The sequence below is a fragment of the Culicoides brevitarsis genome, chromosome 2 (assembly GCF_036172545.1).
Source record: "Culicoides brevitarsis isolate CSIRO-B50_1 chromosome 2, AGI_CSIRO_Cbre_v1, whole genome shotgun sequence".
NCBI classification, from domain to species: Eukaryota; Metazoa; Arthropoda; class Insecta; order Diptera; family Ceratopogonidae; genus Culicoides; species Culicoides brevitarsis.
The window spans coordinates 37,880,255-37,900,278 of NC_087086.1; the positions used below are offsets into that span (position 1 = coordinate 37,880,255).

At 23.7% G+C, this 20,024-nt stretch overlaps 1 protein-coding gene across 1 annotated transcript in view; it reads right to left on the minus strand.

Annotated features, from left to right (window-relative positions):
- Positions 1–7,444: 7,444 nt before the first annotated feature.
- Positions 7,445–20,024, minus strand: part of LOC134829079 (protein scabrous) — a 66,335-nt gene continuing 53,755 nt past the window's right edge. Inside the window, exons 3-4 of the mRNA XM_063842071.1 lie at positions 18,891–19,505; positions 7,445–8,354 (exon numbers count right to left, since the gene is read on the minus strand). Of these exons, the coding sequence (XP_063698141.1) occupies positions 7,479–8,354; positions 18,891–19,505 (1,491 nt within the window). The 3' untranslated portion in view covers positions 7,445–7,478. The remainder of the gene's footprint in view (positions 8,355–18,890; positions 19,506–20,024) is intronic.

Consider the following 20,024-nt stretch of genomic DNA (forward strand, 5'->3'; position numbering starts at 1 on the left):
CTCGTAAAAGTTTTGTCGTGTGACAGTTCAATTTGCAATTATTTTGCTGCTCCTTTAATCATCGCAACAATTGAACCGAAAGAAAAGTCACGAAAGTTTAAATAAAATATAAAAACAACACAAATTGAAAATTATTTAATTGTTTTTTTTTTTTTTCATTTTTTTTAACGAGTTAATTTTAATTTTTTTGTCAAATTTCGAAAATTTATTTAAAAAAAAATATTGAATGTTATTTTGTGCATTTTATTAATTAAATTAAAAAACATATTTAATTTATTTATTTTTAAATTGTTTTTTTAATTTGCAAACATAATTTTTTAAACGAAAAAATTAATTTAAAATTTAATTTGCTTTTAATTAATTAATTAATTTAAAAATTTTTTTAATAAATAAATTAATTTTTTAATTGTTTTAAAGCTTTATTGCTTCATTAATAAAAAGATTTAATTTGTAATTTTTAAAAATTAATTTAAAGCTACAGACTATAACGAGTTTGCGTTACAAACAAACAAATTTTCGCGCTAACGCCTTCATCGTAAATTCAAACGGGCTGCCCAATAATGTCGATGATGATGACGACAAATGAACAGATTTAAATAATTGATTTGTGATTTTCTCTGCTGCATGTCACTCATACGCTGTACAAATCCGTGCCGCCAAACAATACGCGAGAGAGTGCGAATAAAATTGATGATTAATTAAATTTATTTGTTCAGGCTTCGGCACGTTTTTTCCGTTTTTGTCGTGCATTTGAACGCGCGAGACTTGCAGATAATTTGTGTACACCAAAAAATATTCTCTCTTCTCAAACACTTTATGCATAAATAATCCCATTTAAAATAATAAATTATTTTATTCGCACAATAACAACAACAAAAAAACTGACAAAAATCGTTGAAACAATACAATTTTGATGATAAAAATGTTTGCTTTTATCGATTGAATTACGGCATGAATGATTCATTTCGATGTTTTTGTAAAATTTCGTTTCATTTAACGAATGTAAGTGAATAATGGAGACGACTGGTTAATTTTAAAAAAAAATTTCATGACTTGAAACTCTTCGAATGGCAACAAGTACGTTCTAAACTATCATTATTATGCAATTAATACCAAAATTACGCTGGAATGTGTAAATTTTTCCAAACAACAAGAAAAAAAAAGCTTCAAAGACGCTTATTACTTTCACAAAGCTTCCAATTATATATTTATACAATTTATACAGACATTAAGCCATAATTTAGCAACACGCGACAAAGAAGTTTCTTTTTTGCGCACTAACGAACGCAAATCCAGGGAAAACATGAAAATTATTATTATCGATGCTCACATAGTTCATGCTGCTGCATAACCAATGTTTACCAATTATTCGTGTAATTTCATTAACTCGACGTCGGTTACAATTTTTTTTGCGTTGCGTTCGTCTATGAATTTTTTAGTGTTAGAATTATGAGCGACGACGACGAGCGTAAATGTGTTTTATTTTAATACTTTCCGTCGTTGAAGTTTTAGTCAAAGGTCTTGAGTCAACTCTTTGAAATGAAAAAGGGGATATTTTGACCCTTTGAGGTAATTTTGCCGTTTTAACTCTTTCAAAGTTGAAATTAAAACTTGTGCAAAATATTTTTTCCATGGCTTAATACATAACATCTAAAAGTATTAAATTAAAATCCAAGGGTCTTAAATTAAATCCAAGGGTTTTAACATCAAGCATAACTAATAAATAAATCAAAATGTCAAGAGTCTTAAATTAACATCCAAGGGCATTTTTCGGTAAATTGTCTTAAATGTGGCATCCAAGGTGTCTTGGGGTCTTAAATTAGTCATCTAAACATTAAAGTTTTTCCGAACATATGAAATGAAATTTTGTTAATTCTCGAAAATGTCAAAAAATTACAATTTTTATGATTAAACTAACCCCTTTATTATTGGAAATCAAGCACAATTTGGCACAATGCACCCCATCAAACATTTCGCCATCATGCGCTGGTTCAACATTTGAAAATTTCGTTTTTTAGGTTAAACACGGTATTAATAAAAGAAAATAGCAGCACTTTTGACATTTGTGTGACGGCTTGACCATTCCATTCTTTACAAAAAAAAAAGAAAATATTTACTCAAAATAATAATAACAACATTATATGTGGCATAATTACAATAATAATCCGCTACCAGACGGTTGATGTTAATTTTTTCCCTTTCATATCGACTCAGTTGACAGCCGAGTAGCATGTGTGCATATTTTATGAAGTCTCTCTCTTGAAAAAAATTAAAATTGTCGGTGAAGCAAAAAAGGTGAAAATAATAATCAGTAATTGTTTTGTTTATGAAGAGTGACATTAAGATGGATGATTTATTTTTAGAGTTGACTTTTGTCGTGATTTTAGTTCAAAAGGGCTCAAGGCAATTTTCTTGTCAAGAATTGATTTAATTAAAATTGCTTCGGAAGAGAATTAATTAAAATTACAGGCAGTCATGCATTTTGGTCTTTATTAAGATTTTGTCAATCGGAAAATTATCTTAAGGATATCGATTACAAATTCACATAACAAAGGATTAATATTTACTGTTGGAATAATTTTGTCTTTGGTATGCGATAAATTACTCAAAGTAATTGCAGTAATGAAAATTGTCGATTTTCGAGATTTTATTGGTTAAAATTTTCTTTTAAGATTTTTCAGATAATTTAAAATTAAATTCGTTGACTTAAAAAAAATTATTAAAAATTAATTTAAAATAAATAAATAATAATTTTTTAATTAAAGATTTTTAAGTTTTTTTTTTTTTATTTTTAAATTAAATTTATTAAAATTTAAATAATAAAATTTTTTATTAATTTAATTAATTAAAATTAAATATTTTTTTAAATATTTTTTAATTTTTATAAAAAATTAAAAAAATTAATTTAAATACAAGTTGAAACCTTTAAATTTAAATTAAATAATTTTTTTAAATAAAATTAAAAATTAATTTAAATTAAATTAAAAAAAAATAAATTAAATTAAATTAAAAAAAATATAATTTTTTTGGTTTAAAAATTTAAAAAAAAAAATTAAAATTTAAATTTAAATTAAAAAATAAATTTGAATTTAACTTAAATAAAAAAAAATAACTAATTAAATTAAAAATTTTAAATTTTTCAAAAGTTTTCTTATACCCTGAAAAAAATTAATTTTTAAAAAAATATATAAAATTAAAAAATTTTAACTTACCTCATAAATTTTCCAATCAAGAAATTCACGCAAAACCCCATAAAATTTGAAAGCTTTTACTTACCTTTTATTATTCCAAATTCTTTGTCACTTTCTGAAGGCTCTTTTTTTTGAGTAGAAACCAAATCAAGCAAAACATCATAATTAGATTACTTTTTCCAATATATTTACTTTCATTTTTTTTCTCATTCCTTTTACATGTTCTTTTTTTGTGTGTGACATTTTTTTTCCTCGTATAACAAATAAATGAAGAAGGAAACGAATTTTCGTCGTAGTCGTAGTCGAAGAGGTTGAATATATGTGTGTGTGACATTTAAGCTGATTAAATATCGTGTCAAATCACTTATTTCACTAAATTTATCTATATTTATATAATTTTATGTACGTACGATTTTTACTTTATTTTTATATATAAATTTACAATTTATCCGTATTTTTATTTTATTTTACTTTATTTATTATTTTAGGGATTTATTTTTTGTTTATTTTATTTTATTTATATTCAGAAGCAGGTCCATTTATATTATTGTTTTTATTTTATTTTATTATTATTGATCAATGTGTTTTTTGTGTGTGTTGGCCTTAAATTATTTATTATAAATACGTTTACTTATCTTTAGGGCAATTATTTTCTAATTATTTGGAGTGCCATTTATTTAATTTATATGAAAAAAAGGAGATTTATCTCTTTTTCTGGCATGTCCCTTATCATTAATTCATTATTTTTTGTCCAGTAAATAAATTGAGGGTTTTTTGTAATTGGGTGACTTTTTCGGAGAAAATCTGAGAAAAATTATAAAAAAAATTGGAAAATACAGAAAATTGACTCAACCCTCGTTTTGTTAATTATAACTTTTTACTCCTATTAATTTTTTATTGTAATTAATCCTACACAATATTAAATGAAGTTTTTTTTTGCATTTCTTTTATTTACTTTTTTATTGAGTAAATCCCTTGGTTATAAATACGTGCCTTCGTCGTCGTGCACTCGTACACAAACCTTAATTCCCCCATTATTTGTCGTTGATTATTATTGTGCTTTTTGTTGTTGGATTATTACCTGCTTGTTATTTGTTATTTGTAGACCTACCCGACAACTAATCTATCATATAATTAATATATTTATTAGGTAATTGCAATGAGGGAAAATGTTTTATAATTTTTTTTTATTTGTTTAAAAAAATTTCATATAAAATTTAATTATTATTTTTTTTAATAAATTTAATTTAATTATTTTTATTAAAAATAATAATTTTTTTTAGTTTAAAAAAATATTTAAAATTTGAAAAAAAAAATTAAAATTAAATTTAATAAAACAAAAATTTTTAAAATTATTAATAATAAAAATTAATGAAAAAAAAATAAATAATATATTTTTTTAGTAAAAAGTTGAACTTAAATTGAGAAAATTAATTAAATTGATTTTTAAAAAATTAGTTAAAAATATTTATTTATTCTATTAATTTTATTTTATTTTAAAAATTATTTAAAAACTCTTAAAATAAATTAATAAAAAAATTTTTTTTTAAATAAAAATAATTATTAATTAATATAAAATAATTAATAATTTATTAAAAAAAATTTTGAACTCTTAGACAATTTTTTTATTAAAATATGTTTAAGAAAATTAATTAAATTGATATTTTAAAATTAATTAAAAATAACTATTTATTCTATTTTAATTATTTAAATATATATGAAATTAATTAAAAATAAAATAATTAAAAAAATTATTTATTTCATTTTAAAAAATTTCTTTTAAATTCAAAAAAATTTTTATTTATTTGAAATTTTTAAAAGATTATTTTTTAGAAGAAAATTTTTTAAAATTAAAAATTTAAATTTTATTTTTTTTTTTTTTTTAATATAATTTTTAAAAACATGAAATTTTTTTTTTGTTTCAAATTAGAAAAAACTAAAAAAAAATTTTTTTTTTTTATTTAAAAAAAATTAAAATAAATTAATTGATAAATTAAAAAAAAATTAATAAAATAAAATTAATTTTAATTAAAAAAAATTATTAAAACATTTTTCTTCATTGCTTTTGCCTTTTTTTAGTAATCGAAACCTTACATTCAAAATAAAATGTTGCGTAGGTTGCCTCATAATTTTCTTTCTAAAAAAATGATTCAACTCCCAGTAATAAAACACAATAAAAAATTCCTTAAAAATCCCTTTTACTCCCTCAAATAAAGAAAAGGAGAGGAAAAAACGTGCTTCGTTCAAAAGTTAATCACCTCTTGTTATGACTTGTAACCGCTACTCTCTTATCGCCGCGTCATTATAGCTGTTGTGTTTTTTTTTCATTTTTTATTGTTTTTCTTCCATCGCTCACTCAATTCTTCGCCAATCATGCCACCCTTCAACTTCTGTAATTATTATTATAATATTATATTATTTATGGCGCTTTGGGTGAACTATCGCTCGCGCGCCCGTGTCTACAAACTTATAACAAACAACAATCATCAGAAACAACAAAAAAGTTATTAACGATACAAAAAAAAAATAACGTGGCAGTGTTAAAGGTCGGATTATAATAATTTAACGAGGTACGAGGGATATTCAACTCCAGACAGGCAATTTAGCGAGAAAAAAGTCCTTTTAATCCGAAAACAATAGACAAACTTTCGGTTTAGCCAGTGGGAGTTGTTTGTGAACGATTAGCTGTCGTTGTTTCTTGTTTACAGAAAATTTCTCCCCTTTTCGAGTGTTTTTCGCTCATTAATAAATCTTGTACTCGAAAAATTGAGGTAACAGAAAAATTAATCGAATGACTGTCATTTTTGTTCAATTCGGTTTTGAAACTATTTTTGTCATTTCCTTTTGTTTTTTTTGTTATTTTTAGTGAACGAAAATTGAGTGATGGAATTTTTTGAATAAATAAATCAATTAAAGTCGTGTCAACAAGGTAATCGAAAGCACGTGTTCGGGTTGATGAACGAATAAATAATGACGAGTTTTGATGGAAAAAGATTTGTTATTAATTGAAATTGAATATTTTTTTTTTGGTTGACGGATATTTTAAATTTATGACGTTTTATTGAAGGATGTTTAAAGTAAAAAAAAATAAAAAAAAAATATAAAAATAAAAATTTTTTATTATAAATTATTTTAATTCTTTTTTTAAGTCATAAAATAATTTTAAAAATATTTTTCATTTTTTTTATTTTAATTTTAAATTTTAATAAATTTTTTTAAAAGATATTTTCAATATTTTTCTTTTAAACTTAAAAATTAATGATTTTTAAAAATTTTTTAAACGAAATAAATAAAAAAAAAATTAAAATATTTAAGTGAAATAGGTCCCATTAGTAAAAAAATTAAAAATAATTTAAAATTTAATTAAACATTAGTTAAAAATAAATTTAAGAAAATTTTCCTAATTTTTAAAAAAATTAAATTATAATTTATTTTATTAAATTATTATTATTAAAAAAAAATAATTAAATTAATAAAAATTATTATTTTAATTAAAAATTATTTTTTTATTGAAAAAAATGTTTCAATTCAAATTTAATATAAAAATAAAAAATAAACAAAATAAAAAATAATATTAAAAACTCGTAATATCAAAAATTAAAAAAAAAAAAATAAAATATAATTTTTTAAACAATTTCACCAAATTTATATTCAAAAATATTTCACTTTTTATAATTTTTTTTTATTTTATTTAAAAAATTTATAAAAAAAAATAATTTTCATATTTTTTTTTTAATTTTTATAAAATAAAATTTTATATGAAAATTTTTTGATTAAAAAAAATATTTTTAAATTTTTTATCTTATTTAACTTTTAATTTAAATTTAAATAATTTTTAATATTTTTTTTTTGTTTTATTTAAAAAATTATTATTTAAATTTATAAAAAAAATAAAATTCATATTTTGTTAATATTTTATTTTAAAAATAAGAAAATATTGATTTTTTTTTAAAATATAAAATTAAAATAAAATGATAAAAAAAATCATTTTTTAAGGTTTGTGTACAAGTGACGATTTTCCCTCAAATTTCAATTTTTTTTAAATAATTTTTTTGGACATTTTTTCTGTAACTAAATAATTTCTTTGATATATTTTTTTGGTTTTTGCTTATATGAGTTCCATTCCTTGTCTAATATTATTACAAATTTCCTTAATTTTCTATTTTATTCATTTTTTTTTTGTATTTTTAAATAAATATTCGTAACTTACGTTCTCTTAACCTGTATATGAAGCCTTAACATCTAATGTCCATCGCATCGCGAAATAATTTCAGAAACGCGTGAATTTTAATCTAGTCTCGTGGTTAACCTATTTGTGTCTACAGTTGGCGAAATGCTCGATGTCGCTGCAGCAGTTGTTGTCGTCGTCGTGCTACTCCTTTCGGTGAATTTTGTACATTTTTCTTTGCTCGGCATGACCCGCATGTGACTCGATTTGACGGCAATCCATTCGTTGCGCGTCGAATCGAACCACGTCAATCCCAAGTTGTATCTGCCGTTCAAATTCGCATGTTGGCAATGCGAGAACCACCATCCGCCCTCATAATTTCCGGCGCAATGCGTATTCGAGATGTCTCGGTCCACGTCGATCGCCGAGAATTCCATGTGATTTTGATAGTCGAGTGCATCGGAGGCATTTCCCTCGAAATTTCCGATATCAATGCGGAATCCGCTGTCACGCGAGGCGATCGAGAAGCTTCCATACTCCGCATACCAATAATTATCGTAAATATCTTGAATCTCAATCCGGAGCCTCATGCAATGTTTCGCCGTAAGTTGATGCAAAACTTCATTTCCGATCCAAAATTCGCCACTCGGATTCCCAAATCCCTGCGCATATTCGTTCCACGAACGATTAAAGTCGACACTGCCGTCAACGCGACGCTGAATTGTGGTCCAGTTGCCATCGCAGTGCGTCATGATCGGATGATGCTGACGACCGCCGGGCGCAATCAAGTACAAACCCGCATTCCGAGTCGACGAGCTGCCGCCGTCATCCACTTGCGAACAATCGTGCGGCAATTTGTTCACAATTGACTCGTATGCCTCCTCTACCTGCTCCAATTCCGACACTAATTGCGAGGCTAATTGTAATTCAGATGGCGACTTTGGCATCCGAACAAATGTTGCAGAACTGCTATTCAATTTCGATTCTGCCTCAATCTGTAATGGCAAAAGAGAAAATAAAATTAAATGTTGTTTCGTTTTTATTTTTTTCTATTTTTTTTTTCTTTTGAGAAGCAATCGAGAAAAGAGGAAAATTAAGATAAAAACAAAATGGAAATAGAGAGTCAATACAAATTAGCAATAATCAATTCTCTTGATGTTAGAGAAAATAGAAAAAAAATTATTTAAAAAAAATAAAAGTTTATGTCATGAAATCTCAATATTTTCTGTTATTCAATGACTAAAATTCTTTAAAATAATTTTTAAAAAATTTTTTAGTACATTTTATAATATTTTAAATTTTTTAGTACTAAAATGTTTATTTTTTAATTTAATTTAATTTATTTCAATAAATTTTATTTTATTTAATTTTTTCAAAAAATTTGTATTTTTTTAGTACATATTTTAAAATAATTAAAAAAAAATATTTTAATTTAAATTTTTTATATATTTTTTTAAATTAAAAAAAAATATTTTTAGTACAATTTATAATATTTGAATTTTTTTTAGTACTAAAAATGTTTAACTTTACATTTAATTTAATTTAATTTTTTTTTAAACAAACAAATTTTTAAATCTATTAATTTTTTTAGTAAAATTTTTGGAAAATTTGTATTTTATTTAGTACATAATATTTAAAAATTTTTAGCATATAATTTTAGTACATTTTTTTTAAATAATTTGAAAAAAAAAAATTAAATATTTTTAGAACACTTAAAATATTTTTTTAGTTTTAATTTCAAATTTTTAAAATTTTAAATTTTTTAGAATTTCTGTATAATAATTTAAAAAAAAAATAGTACTAAAAAATTTTAGTACTAAAAATGTTAATTTTATTATTCAATTTTTTAAAAAATTTTGTATTTTATTTAGTACATAATATTAGAATATATTTTTAATACATTTTTAAACAATAAAAAAAAATATTTTTAGAACAGTTTAATTTTTTTAAAAATTTTTATTCAAAATTTTAAAAATTATTAAAATTATTTTAGTACATTTCGTCGAATAATTTTTAGAACAATGTTTTTAGTACAACAATATTTTAAAACAGTTGAAAACTTTGAAAAAAAAACTAAATAATTTAAGAAAATTTGTAAAAATTTTTAGTACAAATATAATTTTTTTTTAGTACAAGATTACAAATTTTTTATATTTTTTAGAACTTTTGAAACAAGATATAAATTTTTAGTTAAACTTAAATTGATAAATAAATTTTTTTAGACAATTTTTAAATAACTTTTTTAGAACAAAGTTTAAAGTTGTTTAAATAATATTGAAAATTTCAAGAAAATTTTTAGAAAAATCTAAAAAAAATTTTAGTACAACGTTCGGTAATTTTTATTTTGAAGTAAAATTTAAAAAACATTTTTAAACAAATTTTTAAAAAAAATTAGTACAAGTTTCTTCAAATATTTTTTTAGTACAACTTTCTTTAAAATAATATTTTTTTAGAACAAGTAAAAAAATTAAACTTCAATAAAAATCATTTAAATTCCTGATTTGGATACAAAAACATCGAAACGAAATTAGCAACATATGAAAATGACTCTTCAAGCGTTTTTCCTGTCCAAGAGTATCAAAATCTCGCAAACTATTCAAAAAGACGACGAGACAAAATGCAAACATATGCTCTATCGCATCTCACCCTCGACACAAAAACACTCAAAAGACTCGAAAAAAGAAAGAATCGAATAAATAAGAAACACTTCATCAATATTCTCTCAACGAGAACCTAATAAATGAATGAAAAACGTTCGTTCCGTCTTTCCTTTTGTTTGTCTCTCTTGCGATGTTTGTACACAACTATTTTTTTTTTGCTTTCCTGCTTTGGCCCGAAAAATTTTTATGGATGTTCCGCCGCTCGGCATACAAAATTTCGTACATTTATTGAATGACTTTACACGGATCTTTGCACACTCGAGTCATCGTTCTTCGAAAGTTTCTTCATTTTTTTCGTTTTTTTTCTCTCAGTCTATCTCGGCATCGAAAGTCTATGTCGTGTCAGCAATGTTTGCGGATAAAACTTTAGACTTTTTCTGTAATATTTAATGCACAACGAGACGTTTTCCGTTACGACGACGACGATGGGAGAGGTAAATGATGACGACAACGGATTTCGTGTCGATGCGAAGAAAAAAATAAATTTAAAATTCTTTGCATGTCCCTTTTTTCTTGCCTCGTTCCGCGTGTGATCGTTATTTTATTTTTTTTAATGTGTGTTCGTGTGAGCTGCTGATGGAAAGCGAATGTGAGTGAGGTCAATGTGTTCCCGTGTCGTGTAAAAGGAAATGTTGAACAAAATAAAATGTTTAAAAGTTGTATTGTTATCGGTTTGTCGAGATATCAGCATCGCTAAGGATCAAATTGGAATTTGGAGCAAAGTTAATTATGTCGAAAAAAAAAGGAAATAAAATAAAGGTTTATGGGTTTTATTTGTTGTTTGGAGGGAATTGGTGATGTGACGATGACATGAAAAATTCTAAGATTGGATTTTTTCGTGAATTTCATTTAAAATAAGGGAATTTTTGGAATTTTATTGCTTTTTGATTTTATTGGATTTTTTGAAAAGAAAAAAAAATTTAAATAAAAAAAAAAAATTAAAAAAAAAAAAATAAATAAAAATTAAATTTTGATAAAAATTAACAAATTTTAAAATTTTTTTTAATTTAATTAATTTTTAAGCAAAAGAAATAAATATGGTAAAAAATTAATAAAATAATTTTTTGAAAAATAAATTATTTTGAAAAATATTATTTAAAAATTAAGAAATTTGTTTAAAATTTTTTTTTTTCATATTAAAAAATTTTCTGAAAGATTTTTAATGATAAATAAGAAAAATTTATTTATACACTTTTCGTAATTTTTAAACAATATTTTTAAAATAATTTATTTTTTTTTTAATTATATTATAAATGCTTTTTTTTTACAAAACTAATTTTATTTGTTTAAAAAATTTAATAAATTAAATAAAAAAATAAAAATTATGAAATTTAAGGTGATACTGAAATTTAAAAAAAAATAAATTAAATTAATTCAAATTAAATTAAAAAATTATTGTTAAAAAAATTAATTTTAATTTAAATCTTTAAATAAAAAAATTAATTATTTTTTAAAAATAAAGAAATGTGTTTAAAAAATTTTTTTTTCCTATTAAAAAATTTTCTAAAAGATTTTAAACGATAAATGAGAAATTTTTTTTATTATAAAAAATTTAAAAAAAAATAAATTTAATTTTTTCTTGACAAATAAAGTTTTTAAAAAAATTAATTAATTATTAATACGTCTAATAAAGACTTCATTTATTTAGTCAAAAATATCACGTTTTTGGAGGAAAATTAGTTTTTAAATTAAATTAATTAAAATTAAACTAAAAAAAATTAAATTAAAAATTTATTATTTAAAAAAAATAATTTTATTTTAAATAAAAAGTATTTTAAATAATTTTTTAAAATTATTTTACATAAAAATTTTCTAAGCATCTTTTCAAAAAAAAAAAAAATAAAATAATGATAATAATTCATTTGAATTAAATTAATTATTAAACAATTTTTTGTATTTTTTTTTTAATTTTAAAACATTCATCAAATCCTCTTATTTTCATAAAAAAATCCTTCAACAATTTCAATTTTATATTTTTCCATCAAAAAATCCTCATGTAACACGATTCACAAAATTTAATTTTCCTAATGCTCTTTCTCTATATTTTCACGTAACAAACAACACAAAAAATAAACTGAAACATTATTCCATCCATGTTAGACGAAACTTTTTCAATGCAACTCACATTGTTTTTATTTGTCATTCCATATTCATTCATTTATTTATTTATATATGCAAAATATTTAAAAACTGATCATTCTCCGTCGTACTAATAGTTTTGCAAATAATTGCGCTCGCATCACTATCATCATGTTAATTAAATTATGTCCTGTCATGTGTTTATTTTTTGTTTGTTTGTGCGCGAATTATTTAAATTCTCACGAAATTGACAAAAAAATAAATAAATAAATAAAATCCAAAATAAACTTAAATATTTGCAGATTTAAATAATTTTTTTAGACGGGTAATTACTTGTTTTGTTTTTTTTTTTAAATTTCTATAAAGAAAAAACAAAAGAAGGAGTCAAAAGGGGATGCAAAAAATTATTTTTAATGAACTCGCAGTGTTTCGCATGCAAATAAGCATGATTTTGGTGCAGTCATTCATGCTTAATTTTCTCTTTGTTGTCATAATTTTGCTCTCACTTGAATTTCTTGAGCGCCCGCCCGACAAAGCGAGAAAAGTAGATTTGTGACAAAGAATCCTTATTACGGTACTTTGAAGCACCAAGTAATCATCATCATAATCCTTCTTTTCCTCTTTTTTTTTTGCCATGTTCTTGTTGTCGTTTACTTTTTCATTCAATTAGAGCGATTTTTTTTCTTTTATTTATTTTTTTTTTCACAAACATAAGAATAATTTTCTTTATTTATTTTTTTTCTTCAGAAAAAGATGAAACAAAGCAATGTTTAGTTACTTTTCTTTGACGTTAAAGTCTCATTAAATATTTTTTTTAAAATAAATTGTTACAAAAAACCATCGAAAAATTTGACCTAATTTGAAGGAAAAATAAATTTTCATTAATTGCCGTTTATTTTGGCGAATTCGATCGATCGATGGATTAATTTACATAATTGCACGATTAAATTAATTAGAAATTGAAATTATTTACATTTTCGTCTTCTTTTATATTGTCTCGTCAATTTATCGACAATAATGGATTTTCAACAATTTCTTGAGTTTCGTTGATTGAACGTCATTTAATTTTATTGCGAAATTGATTTTCGTTTAATTTTGAAGTACTTAAATTTTAATTACTAATTGAGAGTTTTATTGGTTTGAAAAAGAATTTTTAAGTGAATTTTAATTTTTTTTTTATTAAAATTTTTAAAAGAAAAATCTTTTTAAATTAAAATTTAAAATACAAATTTCAGGTCACGTGGTTAAAATTTTCTAAATTCGCATTGGAAAGCTGTAAAATGTGAACTGGGTTGAAAATTTTAAATGTAAGTTATGAAAAAAGTTTAACTAAAATTAGAAAAAAAAATTAAAATTGTGTTCTGGGTTTGAAAAGTTTGAATGTTCATTGGGTTAGGTCACGTGGTTTTTTAATATAGAAAAAAATTGATTTTCTTTAAAAAAAATTTTAAATTTTTTTTTGTTTAGAGATTAAAAAAATGTTTATTTTGTTTAAAAGCGACCTCTACAGTGAAATAATCGTAATTTCACAATTTTATACTCCTCATTCAAAAATTCTTTAAAATGGCGCCAAATTTATATGAAAGAAAAAAAATGCAAAAATTTGTAAAAATTTTAAACCGATAATAAAAGATTGAAAATTAAGCGAAATTAAGCCTCTAAGAAGCTTAACTCTCATCAGCATCATCGCATCTTCCTCCCGTTAAACTTCCGGCTCATTATTGCCATATTCCATCAAAAATTGCTCGTTCTGTCGGAAAGCATTTTATTTCGAAACAATCCTACGCGAAACCAAAAAAGGCAAACACAAAACGCCACAAATAGAATTTTCCGCCTCAGGCAATGCACCACATCCTCTTTTGTTCGTTCGTTGCTCGCTAACATCAGCCAGTAGTTAAGTAAGTACATTGTAAAACAATTTTTCCTGAACTGTGTCTGAGTTAATTTAGCAGAAAATATTACGAAACGCTTTACAAAATCATCAGCGAGTTAACTCCAGAACCCGCCAAGTTAATACTTCAACTGTAAATATTTCGTTTTAATTTATGCTGTTAGTTCATCAAATGCGAGAAAAAAGAAAGTTTGAAATATTTGTGGCTTTGTTCGGCGTTCCATTGGCGTATGGCGTGATAATTCGCTAATTGATGCTCTTTGAAAGGGAATTTTCCATAGAGTCACAAACGGAAAATTGGGAAGGAAATCGTTTGTTTGTACAAAAAATTGAATGGAAAGGAAGATATGGCAATTTGAATCAAAATGAGACTCTTGAAGGAGGAACGTGAAAGGATACAAAAGTATAATATTTCATCCTTAATATCTAAAAATAGAACAAGTTTGCTAAAAAATTGAATTGAACGTGCCTTGCGGATCAAAAGGGGGTAAGTTTTAACTCTTAAAGTATGAAATTGATTTTTAAAATTATTTCAATTAAATCAAACCAAGCAAAAAATCTTAAAAATTTTAATTTTTATGACGAAAAAAAATTAAAATTAACCTTTTTAAGTTCATAGAGCACTTTTTAGCTCAAAAGGAGGAAAAGGAAGACGAAATATTTCTCTACATCAATTTTTTTCTTCACACAATATTGTTTCCTCTTACACTCCAATTCAACTCGAACATCTCATTTTGTTCAATTCTCTGCAATGTTTTCAAGTAAATATTGATTACATTATTTATTTGCTCTGTACAATATTTTTTTTAAACAACAAGACGTGTATGTTTGCCATACATACTTGAGTTGAAAATCCTATCACAATACAAAAAAACGTAAAAAAAATACGTAAAAAAATGTGAGGAAAAGCACAGAAAAGGGGTAAAGTGAATAAAAGGATGTAATACAAATTCAATTACAGTCAGGCAGAAATTGCTCTGATAAGGTTATTTATGATTATATTTTTCTTCAAGTTTCGTGCTCGCAACTTCTGTCGAGTACTTAACACGCGCGGTTATAACAAAGAGATTTTTGTTTGTTGCTTTACTTTTTTTCGTAGCAACACGTGTTCCTTCCTGTCAAAAATCCCATTGTTGTTCAGGAAAGGCGCGGGAGGAAATTCGTTTGCGTTTCGAGTTAATCAAAAATTTTTTTGAAGGAATTTTTCAATTTTGAATTCATTCAATTTTTCAAGTGAAAAGAGCTTCAAGAGTAATCAGCTTGAAATCAGATTTTTTTTCAAGAAGATTTTTATTAAGAGTATTAGCATTGAAATTATTATTAAAAAGAGAAAGAATTTTAATCGATTTTATTTGAAGAGAACGGGGTGAAGTGAACGGATGTCAATTTGGAAGGCAAAAAATAATAAAGCAATATATGTGGATGCGACACATAACGGATTATGATTATTGTTATTGTTGTGAATTTGCATGAAAAATATTGAAAAGAGAAAAATATATTAGGCAGGAATAGTGAGCGCAAATTTTTTTAAAAATTTAAATTTGGATTTAAATGAAAAAATTTTCAAGTAATTTTTTTTCATGTTTTAGTAATTTAGAAAAAATCTTAAATAATTAAAAAAAATCTAACTTAATTTTTAATTCAATTGATTTTAATTTCATTTCGAATTGATTTTTAAAAAAATTAAAATTAAATTTTTAAGTTAAATTAAAATTTAACATTTTTTATAAAAATAATATTGATAAAAAATTTCTTCAGCTCACGATTTTGAGCAAGAAAAAAAAATTAAAGGCAAGAAGAGTTTAAGGTTCTGAATCAATCTCGAAATTGAAGTCTCAATAAATAATTTTAAAACTATCTTTCAGTTTATTGCGTTTGCTTGGTTCACTTTAATGTTTAAAATAGAATATTTTGTGAATTGTAAAGTACAAAACTATCTTGGTAAGCTCCGAGTCTTCTCTTGTGTCTTTTTTTTCAGGGATTTTTATCGTAAGTGCTTTAGAGTGCATTTTTGTTTCTTGATCGAAGTCAACGTCTATTAGAGTATATTATGTTTGCTTCCAAACTTTGTAGTTGATCCATTCTTCATTCCGAAGAATTTGGCTTTTCAATATTTTTAGGTATTTTAATAAGCAATCGTTAATTATTAGATGTAATATTAAAATCTTTTGAGGGTTTTCAATGTTTGAATCTGGAAATCATGCAACAGCCAAACTTGTCTTTGAGTACTTCAATGATTCATATTCCGCATTTTCTGTTCATATAATCTCTGCTACTGCAGAACAGGCTGCGACGTACTCTTCTTCAGTGATATAAATTGTCACTATTAGTAACTTAAAGTTTTGGGCTGTTCAAAAAAAGTAACTTAAAAAAATTAATAAAATGTTCTTTATACTTTTTATTGATGAAAAATTGTTTATTAAGAAAAAATTATTTACCTTTTACTTCAGCTTTGTAGTTCTAAAATTTTGAATGGAGACGCCTTGTTTACATCTCAAAACCTTTCGTTTCAGAATCCCGCATTCCTGCCTAATATTTATCTCCCGAAAAAAATACTCAGTCATATCACATTGAATCTGATTACGCTATAAAAATATTCTTCTTTTTTCAATACTTTTTCGCCTGCTTGCTGATTACATTAACTTCATTTCTTTTCACTTACAAACAAACTCTTACATGACACAAAACATTTCTTAACTAAGCACAACTTTTACTTAACTCTCGTGAACGAACGAAAAAAGTAGATTATTATTACGACATGGTTACCATACCATGATCTGTAATAAAAATATTCCTTTCTCAATGAAAAAAACACACGAATTTAGTCATAAAAACAATAAAGTCTCATACATTACACGTTATTACCCTGCCTACAGAGACACTCACCTAAATTTTTTCATTGCTTACTTTTTTTCGTTGTATTTTAAACATGCAAACACCGCACACACGAGACGTGACTTTCTCTAAGCACCTTGTTTCATGACCGAATTTATTTTTATTATTTTTCTCTTTGTTTTTTGTATTTTATGATTTTCGAGACTTTTTCAGATCAAATAACGATAATTTTCTGTATTTACTCACTCTTTGAGGATTTTTCTTCGAAAATTGACATTTGACTGAGTGAAGTTTCATTTTTTGTGTCCAGTTTGGTTTCTTTTCTTGCAACGACGCCTCTTTTTATTCAATAACGAGATACCCAAAGTTGGTCCCTTTTTCTTTTTTTGCCTTCGCATTTTCTTTCGTAAATCTCGTTTACCTGTCGTCGTTGTCCGTTATGTCCATTATATCAATTAGTAAAAGTAATATAATGGAACCTTTTAACCTTTTTTTTTCTCATTTTATGTTTTTCCGAAATTGGTTTCAAAGTTTCTTTTATTTTTTTGTTGTTAAAAAAAAGGTAAAAAGAGAGAAAATGAGATTACATGAAAAAAAGTTAAATGCATTTTAAATTAAGAGTGAGAGCGTATTTTTGAGGTTCAAAAGACTCAAAAGAGAATTTTTTCAAATAAAGTAAATTTATTTTTGTACAAATTTGGTTCTAATTACAATTTAAAAGTAAAACGAGACATTGACGGATGAGAGGAAAATGGATCTTGTCAATCAATGTTGATGGTTTTTTGTTCTTTGAATTGAAAAGAGGTCAATTTCTCAATTTTTTGTTTTCATAAATTATTCATTGATTAAATTACCTTTAAAAAAGTTAAAGTTGGAAGTTTAAAATTTAATTTTTATTATTGGAGAAATTTATTTAAAACTTTAATATTTGATTTTTTTTGTATTTTTTTAAATTTAATATTTTCAGATGTTAAATTAAACCCAAAAAAATCTAAAATAATACTAAAGGAGTTAAATTAATACCTCAGGTAGAATATTTTACAACTCATAGATGTTAATTTAACACCTTTGAAGCAAAATTAATTCGAAAGAAAATTTTTTGTTAATAAAGGTATTAAATTAGCATCTCAAGGGTGATATTTTACTATCTGAAGTATTAAATTACATCCTTTAGGTTTTAATTTGAGCTTTATGGAAATAAATTTTAAAATAAAAAAAAATTAAAAATTATAAAAAATTTTTAAAAGGAATAATTTAGTCACATAAGTTGCTAATTGAGGTTCTTAAGATGTTAATTTAAATTAAAATTAATTTAAAAAAATTTAAAAATTTTAATTATTTTTTTTTGAATTTAAGTCCTAATTAATTTCAATAATTAAAAAAAAATAAAATAATTTGATTATTTTTCTTTATTTTTTAAATTAAATTAAAATTATTGTTAAATGATTATTAAGTTAATTTCAATAAATTTATTTAATTTAGTTGATTAAAATAATTTAAAAAAATAAATTAATTTTTAGTTTTTTTTTTAATTTAAAATCAAAAATTGTTAATTTTTTTTTTCCTTAAGTAATTTTTTAATTCAAAATTATTAAAAATTTAATTTTCAAAAAAAATCATATTGTTAATTAATTTCAATAATTTTATTTAATTTAAAAATTTTAAAATAATTCAATAAATTTTAATTTTTTTAATTTAAAAAAATTTAAATAATTTAAATTAATTTAAAATTTTATAAAATCTTTATTAATTTCAATAATTTATATTTAAATTAAAAAAATTAAATAATTATTTTTTTTATTTTATTTATTTTAAATCCTCTTTAAGTTTAAAATTAAAATTGATAAAAAAATGTTTCCATTAATAATTTTTTTTATACAAAAAAATAAAGTAAATTTTTTTAAAGAAAAATCTTATCGTAAAATTGACTTCTACAAAAACTTTTTCCAATCCCGGATAATAATAAAAGAAGTTTTATGTCATAATACCAAGATTTCATAACCAACAATATAATAATAATAAAATAATATAAAATCAAGAAAGAAAAATGAAAAAAAAATTCTTACCTTATTTATTCTGCTGTGCGCCATATCTTTGTGCAAGGAAGATGCTAATCTTATTTTTTCCACATCATACTGCAATTTATCAAGTTGTTTTTCCAACACCTTAATTTTATCTCCGTTCTTCTCTACCGTCGTGCTATTGTTGTTGCCGGAAGTTGCTGCACTACTGGGAAATGTACTCAAACTCATGGCAATCGCTTGCACGCTCTTTGCATTATTCCTACCTTCTTCACGTAATAAATTAAGTTCCGACGTTTGTTGCGCCGCCGTGAATTCCAATTTTGAAATTTCATGCTTCAGATCCGGCATGCCCTTATCGACTTTGTTCTGAATCTCCTCGACATCCTCCAGCAGTTCGAGCATCGAGATGTGAAGTTTTTCCAAACTCGCAACTTGACGCGAAAGATTAAAATTCGCATTTGCCAAACGTTTTTGCTCGACTTCGACCACGTGGAAGCGATCGTTGAGTTTGTGATGTTGCAGCTCGGATAATTCGCGTCGCATTTGACTTTGGGCTACTTCGAGTTCGTGAAGTTGTTCGCGTAAGATGCGGTTATGACGCAAACGGTGATCGGATTCGGGCTCGACATAGTCAATTGTTTGAGGAAGAGCTTTGGGCTGCAAAAAAGGAAATTTATCAGTCTCAACAAGTAAATAAATAAGAAAATAATCATAATAATTCACGAGAAAAGTGGCAGAATTGCAGAAAAAAAAGTTAAAATAATAAGGAAAAATAAGGAAGAAAAATTGAGAGAACGAGTTGGCTCAATCGTGCGAAAATAAATAAATTTTTATATAATATAGGAAATATTGTTACAGACAAACAACGAGCGCGGCAAAAAAAAGTTATCAAGTGAAGTGATCAAGAAATGTTTTCATACGAGTTTTTATTTTCGTTTCTTATCTCGAGTTTTTTTGTGGAAAAATAAAATTGTTTGAAAGTTTTTTTTTCGTTTCACGAGAAAATTCAATTTTCAGCGTATTTTATGATTTTTTTTTATTAAAAAATAATTCTAAAATTAAATTCTTAAAAATTCTAAAAATTTAAAAAAAAATAATGTTTAAGTTTAAAAATTAAAAAAAAAAATTATTATTTTTTAAAAAATAAAAAAAAATGTCAAATATTTGTTAAAAAAG